Source organism: Tachyglossus aculeatus, chromosome 21, assembly GCF_015852505.1.
Source record: "Tachyglossus aculeatus isolate mTacAcu1 chromosome 21, mTacAcu1.pri, whole genome shotgun sequence".
Lineage (NCBI taxonomy): Eukaryota > Metazoa > Chordata > Mammalia > Monotremata > Tachyglossidae > Tachyglossus > Tachyglossus aculeatus.
Window position 1 is genome coordinate 37,942,467 of NC_052086.1, and position 7,677 is coordinate 37,950,143.

At 51.5% G+C, this 7,677-nt stretch overlaps 1 protein-coding gene across 1 annotated transcript in view; it reads right to left on the minus strand.

The window, feature by feature from the left end:
* The window catches only part of RNF10 (ring finger protein 10), a 64,507-nt gene extending 60,405 nt beyond the window's left edge, over window positions 1-4,102 (minus strand). Inside the window, exon 1 of the mRNA XM_038762469.1 lies at window positions 3,734-4,102. Coding sequence (XP_038618397.1) covers window positions 3,734-3,896 — 163 coding nt within the window. The 5' untranslated portion in view covers window positions 3,897-4,102. The remainder of the gene's footprint in view (window positions 1-3,733) is intronic.
* Between the last annotated feature and the right edge of the window lie 3,575 nt (window positions 4,103-7,677).

The window sequence follows — 7,677 nt, forward strand, 5'->3', positions numbered from 1 at the left end:
AGTCCATAAATGTAATAAATGCCATTAGCGTTATTAAGGACTGTCTCTCTCTGCTGCCCAGCTGGACATCCCAAGCGCTTGGTCCAGTGCTCCGCGCACGGCCCACAAATTGGCCGGAACGAATGAACAGGACGAAGACTGTGGGCCCCCTGTGGGACAACATGATCACCTTGTAACCTCCTCAGCGCTTAGAACAGTGCTTTGCGCATAGTAAGCGCTTACACAAATGCCATCATCATTCTTCTTCTTCTCTGGGCCTCAGTGACCTCATCTGTCAAATGGGGATGAAGACTGTGAGCCCCCCGTGGGGACACCTGATCACCTTGTAACCTCCCCAGCGGTTAGAACAGTGCTTTGCACATAGTAAGCGCTTAACAAATGCCATAATTATTATTATTATTATTAAGGACTGTCTCTCTCTCCTGCCCAGTTGGACTTCCCAAGCACTTAGTCCAGTGCTCCACACACAGCCCACAAATTGGCTATAATGAATTAACAGGATGAAGACTGTGAGCCCCCCGTGGGACAACCTGATCACTCTGTAACCTCCCCAGCGTTTAGAACGGTGCTTTGCGCATAGTAAGCACTTAACAAATGCCATCATTATTATTATTATTATTAAGGACTGTCTCTCTCTGCCGCCCAGTTGGACTTGCCAAGCGTTTAGTCCAGTGCTCCGCACACAGTCCACAAATCCGCTGGAATGAATGAACAGGATGAAGACTGTGGGCTCCCCGTGGGACAACCTAATCACCCTGCAACCTCCCCAGCGCTTAGAACAGTGCTTTGCACGTAGTAAGCATTTAACAAACGCCATTATCATCATCATTATTATTATTAAGGACTGGCTCACTCTGCTCCTCAGTTGGACAGCACTGTCACACGTAATAATAGTAATAATAATGATGGCATTTATTAAGCGCTTACTATGTGCAAAGCACTGTTCTAAGCGCTGGGGAGGTTACAAGGTGATCAGGTTGTCCCACAGTGGGGGCTCACAGTCTTCATCCCCATTTTACAGATGAGGGAACGGAGGCCCAGAGAAGTGAAGGGACTTGCCCAAAGTCACCCAGCTGACAAGTGGCGGAGCCGGGATTTGAACCCATGACCTCTGACTCCAAAGCCCGGGCTCTTCCCACTGAGCCATGCTGCAGTCTTCATCCCCATTTTCCAGATGAGGGAACTGAGGCCCCGAGAAGTGAAGTGACTGGCCCCAAGTCGCCCAGCTGACAGGTGGCGGAGCCGGCATTCGAACCCGTGACCTCTGGCTCCAAAGCCCGGGCTCTTTCCACTGAGACTCTCTCTTAAACGCCATCATTATGATGATGATGATGATAATCATGAGTGAAGCATGATCCTTTCAAAGCCCTACTGAGAGCTCACCTCCTCCAGGAGGTCTTCTCAGACTGAGCCCCCTCTTTATCCCCCCCCGCCTTACCTCCTTCCCCTCCCCACAGCACCTGTATATATGTATATATCTTTGTACGGATTTATTACTCTATTTATTTATTTTATTTGTACATATTTATTCTATTTATTTTGTTAATGTGTTTAGTTTCGTTGTCTGTCTCCCCCTTCTAGACTGTGAGCCCACTGTTGGGTAGGGACCAGTCTCTATATGTTGCCAATTTGTACTTCCCAAGCGCTTAGTCCAGTGCTCTGCACACAGTAAGCGCTCAATAAATATGATTGATTGAATGAATGAATGAATGAAGCAGCGTGGCTCAGTGGAAAGAGCCTGGGCTTTGGAGTCAGAGGTCACGGGTTCAAATCCCAGCTCCGCCACTTGTCAGCTGGGTGACTTTGGGCAAGTCACTTTACTCCTCTGGGCCTCAGTGACCTCATCTGTCAAATGGGGATGAAGACTGGGAGCCCCACGGGGGACAGCCTGATCACCTTGTAACCTCCCCAACAAAATAAAGTGAGCCCACTGTTGGGTAGGGACCGTCTCTAGATGTTGCCAACTTGGACTTCCCAAGTGCTTAGTCCAGTGCTCTGCACACAGTAAGCGCTCAATAAATACGATTGTCTTACCTCCTTCCCTTCCTCACAACACCTGTATATATGTTTGTACATATTTATTACTCTATTTTACTTGTACATATCTATTCTATTTATTTTGTTAATACGTTTGGTTTTGTTGTCTGTCTCCCCCTCCTAGACTGTGAGCCCGCTGTTGGGTAGGGACTGTCTCTATGTGTTGCCAACTTGTGCTTCCCAAGTGCTTAGTCCAGTGCTCTGCACACAGTAAGTGCTCAATAAATACGATTGATTGTCTTACCTCCTTCCCTTCCCTACAGCACCTGTATATGTTTGTACATATTTATTACTCTACTTATGTTCCAACTTGTACTTCCCAAGCGCTTAGTACAGCACTCTGCACACAGTAAGTGCTCAATAAATATGATTGACTGATTGATTGTACATATCTATTCTATTTATTTTATTAATATGTTTTGTTTGTCTCTCCTTTCTAGACTGTGAGCCCGCTGCTGGGTAGGGACCGTCTCTATGTGTTGCCAACTTGGACTTCCCAAGCGCTTAGTCCGGTGCTCTGCACACGGTAAGTGATCAATAAATACGATTGATTGTACATATATATTCTATTTATTTTATTAATCTGTTTTGTTCTGTTGTCCGTCTCCCCCTTCTAGCCTGTGAGCCCGCTGTCGGGTAGGTACCGTCTCTATGTGTTGCCAACTTGGACTTCCCAAGCGCTTAGTCCAGTGCTCTGCACGCAGTAAGTGCTCAATAAATACGATTGATTGATTGGTGGTACATATCTATTCTATTTATTTTATTAATCGGTTTTATTTTGTTGTCCATCTCCCCCTTCTAGCCTGTGAGCCCGCTGTTGGGTAGGGACCGTCAATATGTGTTGCCAACTTGTACTTCCCAAGCGCTTAGTCCAGTGCTCTGCACACAGTAAGCGCTCAATAAATACAACTGACTGATTGTAAATATCTACTCCACTTGTTTTATTAACCTGTTTTGTTTTGTTGTCCGTCTCCCCCTTCTAGCCTGTGAGCCCGCTGTTGGGTAGGGACCGTCTCTATGTGTTGCCAACTTGGACTTCCCAAGCGCTTAGTCCAGTGCTCTGCACACAGTAAGCGCTCGATAAATACGACTGACTGATTGTACATATCTATTCTATTTATTTTATTAGCCTGTTTTGTTTTGTTGTCTGCCTCCCCCTTCTAGACTGTGAGCCCGCTGTTGGGTAGGGACTGTCTCTAGATGTTGCCAACTTGGACTTCCCAAGCGCTTAGTCCAGTGCTCTGCACACAGTAAGCGCTCGATAAACACGATTGATTGATTGGTGGTACATATCTATTCTATTTATTTTATTAATCGGTTTTGTTTTGTTGTCCGTCTCCCCCTTCCAGACTGCGAGCCCGCTGCCGGGTAGGGACCGTCTCTATGTGTTGCCGACTTGGACTTCCCAAGCGCTTAGTCCGGTGCTCTGCACACAGTAAGCGCTCGATAAATACGACTGATTGGTTGTACATACTTATTCTATTTATTTTATTAATATGTTTTGTTTTGTCTCCCCCTTCCAGCCTGTGAGCCCGCTGTTGGATAGGGACCGTCAATATGTGTTGCCAACTTGGACTTCCCAAGCGCTTAGTCCGGTGCTCTGCACACAGTAGGCGCTCGATAAATACGATTGGTTGATTAAGGAATGCCGTTATTATTATTATAATAACTGTGGAGGGGGTTGAGGGTCGCTTACCGGCCTTGGGCTTAGAGTCTGCGGCAGGCCCGGCCGAGGCGGAGCGGGGGGTGGGGGCCCACGGCGGGGGCGGCGGCGGCGGCTGCGACTGCGGGCCTTTTCCGGGGGCGGAGGACGACGACGACGACGACGACGAGGACGAGGGGCCGCCGCTCTTGTCCATGTCGGGACCCGAGGAGGACGGTGACGAAGAGGACGGCGACGAGGAGGAGGAGGTGGTGGTGGTGGTGGTGGTGGTGGTGGTGGAGGGGCCGGGCGCCGAGGGCCGGAGCGGGGCGGGCCAGCACGGCGCCCAGGCTCATGGCGTGCGGCGGCGGCGGGAGGCCTGAGCCCTTCATGGCCACATCTTCCTCCCTTCGCTTCTCAGGCGGGATGAGGAGGAGGAGGAGGAGGAGGAGGACAGGGGGGAGGAGGAGGAGAGGGAGGGAGGGAGGAAGGAGGAAGGGGGACGGGGACGAGCCGCACACGGGCGGCCCCAGGCCCAGCCTCGGGCCCTGCTGCTCCGGCAATGGCGACCGCTCGCCACCCAGCGGGCCCCGCCGCCCCCTCCGGCCCTCTATATATATATAGCGGGGGGGGGGGGGGGGGGGGGGCGCGCGACGGGCACTCTGGGAAATGGAGTGCTCGTCCGACCGCGGGGCACTCTGGGAGATGGAGTGCTCACCCCGGCGCCGGGCACTCTGGGTAATGGAATGCTTGCGTGCGCATGCTCTCCCTCCCTCCCTCCCTCTCTCCCTCTCCCTCCCTCCCTCCCTCCCTCCCTCCCTCCCTCTCTCTCTCTCCTCTCTCTCTCCCTCTCTCTCTCTCTCTCTCTCTCTCTCTCTCTCTCTCTCCCTCCCTCCCTCCCTCTCTCCCTCTCCCTCTCCCTCTCTCCCTCTCTCCCCCTCCCCCTCCCTCTCTCCCTCCCCCTCCCTCTCTCTCTCTCCCCCTCCCTCCCTCTCTCGCAGAGCACTGTACTAAGCACTTGGGAAGTCCAGGTTGGCAACATCTAGAGACAGTCCCTACCCAACAGTGGGCTCACAGTCTAGAAGGGGGAGACAGAGAACAGAACAAAACATATTAACAAAATAAAATCAGTAGGATAAATATGCACAATAAATGGAGTAATACTCTCTCTCTCCCTTTCTCTCCCTCCCTCCCTCTCTCTCTCTCTCTCTCCCCCCTCCCTCTCCCCCTCCCCCTCTCTCTCTCCCTCTCCCCCTCTCTCCCTCTCTCCCCCTCGCAGAGCACTGTACTAAGCACTTGGGAAGTCCAAGTTGGCAACATCTAGAGACGGTCCCTACCCAACAGTGGGCTCACAGGCTAGAAGGGGGAGACAGAGAACAGGACAAAACATATTAACAAAATAAAATCAGTAGGATAAATATGCACAGTAAATGAATAGAGTAATACTCTCTCTCTCCCTTTCTCTCCCCCCCCCCCCCTCCCTCCCTCTCTCCCCCATCGCGGGGCACTCTGAAAACTGGAAAGCTCCCCCAGCGCCGGGCACCCTGGGAAATGGAATGCTCTCTCTCTCTCCCCCTCTCTCCCCCCACCGCGGGGCACCCTGGGAAATGGAATGCTCCTTCAGCGCCGAGCGCGGGGCACCCTGGGAAATGGAATGCAATCTCTCTCTCTCTCTCTCTCTCTCTCTCTCTCTCTCTCTCTCTCTCTCTCTCTCTCTCTCTCTCTCTCTCTCTCTCTCTCTCTCTCTCTCTCTCTCTCTCTCTCTCTCTCTCTCTCTCTCTCTCTCTCTCTCTCTCTCTCTCTCTCTCTCTCTCTCTCTCTCTCTCTCTCATATATCGCGGGGCACTCTGAAAAAGGGAATGCCCCCCCCCAGCGCCGGGCACCCTGGGAAATGAAGTGCTCTCTCTCTCTCTCTCTCTCTCTCCCTCCCCCCCTTCCTCATCGCGGGGCCTTGAAAAATGGAATGCTCCCCCAGCGCCGGGCACCCTGAGAAATGAAGTGCTCTCTCTCTCTCCCTCCCCCCCCTTTCCCCCCTCCCTCCCTCATCGCGGGGCCCTGAAAAATGGAATCCTCCCCCAGTGCGGGGCACCCTGGCAAACGAAGTGCTCTCTCTCCCTCTCCCCACCGCGGGGCACCCTGGGAAATGGAATGCTCCCTCAGCGCCGAGCGCGGGGCACCCTGGGAAATAAAGTGCTACCCCCCCCATCGCGGGGCACCCTGGGAAATGGAATGCTCACCCTGCGCCGGGCGCGGGGCATCCTGGGAAATAAAGTGCTCCCCCATCGCAGGGCACCCTGGGAAATGGAGTGCTCCCCCTGCGCCGGGCGCGGGGCACCCTGGGAAATAAAGTGCTTCCCCCAATGAATACGATTGAATGAATGGAATGAATCTCGGGGCATCCTGGGAAATGGAGTGCCCCCCCCCCTTCATTCATTCATTTTATTTTGAATGTACATATTGTATATATCTTTTCTATTTATTTTATTTTGTTAGTATGTTTGGTTTTGTTGTCTGTCTCCCCCTTTTAGACTGTGAGCCCGCTGTTGGGTAGGGACTGTCTCTAGATGTTCCGAATTTGTGCTTCCCAAGCGCTTAGTACAGTGCTCTGCACATAGTAAGCGCTCAATAAATACGATTGATGATGATGATTCATTCATTCCGTCAATCGTATTTACTGAGCGCCTACTGTGTGCGGAGCACTGGACTAAGCGCTTGAGAAGTCCAAGTCGGCCGCAGGTAGAGACGGTCCCTACCCGACAACGGGCTCACAGGCTAGAAGCAGCGTGGCTCAGTGGAAAGAGTGGAGTCGGAGGTCATGGGTTCAAATCCCGACTCCACCAGCTGTCGGCCGTGTGACTTTGGGCAAGTCACTTAACTTCTCTGACCCTCAGTTCCCTCATCTGTAAAATGGGGATTAAAACTGTGAGTCCCCCATGGGACAACCTGATCACCTTGTAACCTCCCCGGCGCTTAGAACAGTGCTTTGCACCTAGTAAGCGCTTAACAAATATCATTATTATTATTATTATTAGAAGGGGGAGACAGACAACAAAACAAAACACGCCAGTTGTCAGACTTTGGGCAAGTCACTTCACTACTCTGGGCCTCAGTTCCCTCATCTGTAAAATGGGGATTAAAACTGTGAGTCCCCCATGGGACAACCTGATCACCTTGTATCCCCCCCAGCGCTTAGAACAGTGCTTTGCACACAGTAAGCGCTTAACAAATACCATTATTATTATTAGAAGGGGGAGACAGACAACAAAACACTCCAGTTGTCAGTTGTGTGACTTTGGGCAAGTCACTTCACTACTCTGGGCCTCAGTTCCCTCATCTGGAAAACGGGGATGAAGACTGGGAGCTCCCAGTGCGAAAACCTGATCACCTTGTTACCTTCCCAGCGCTTCGAACGGTGCTTGGCACATAGTAAGAGCTTAATAAATGCCATTATTATTGTTGTTCATTCAGTCGTATTTATTGAGTGCTGTGTGCGGAGCACTGGACTAAACGCTTGGGAAGTACAAGTCGGCAACAGGCAGAGACGGTCCCTACCCAACAACGGGCTCACAGTCTAGAAGGGGGAGACGGACAACAAAACATGTAGACAGATGTCAAAATCATCAGAACAAATAGAATTATAGCTATATTCATACATTCATTCAATCGTATTTATTGAGCGCTTACTGTGTGCAGGGCGCTGGACTAAGCGCTTGGGAAGTACAAGTCGGCAACAGATACAGACGGCCCCAGAAGCAGCGTGGAGTGCTGTTTGCAGAGCACTGTATTTGGCCCTCAGGAGAGTAGTACAGTGCTAAGCGCTTAGTATAGCATTAGTATACATTAGTGCTTTGCACACAGTAAGCGCTCAATAAGTAATAATAATGATGGCATCTATTAAGCACTTACTATGCACAAAGCACTGTTCTAAGCGCTGGGGAGGTTACAAGGTGATCAGGTTGTCCCACGGGGGGCTCACAGTCTTCATCTCCACTTTCCAG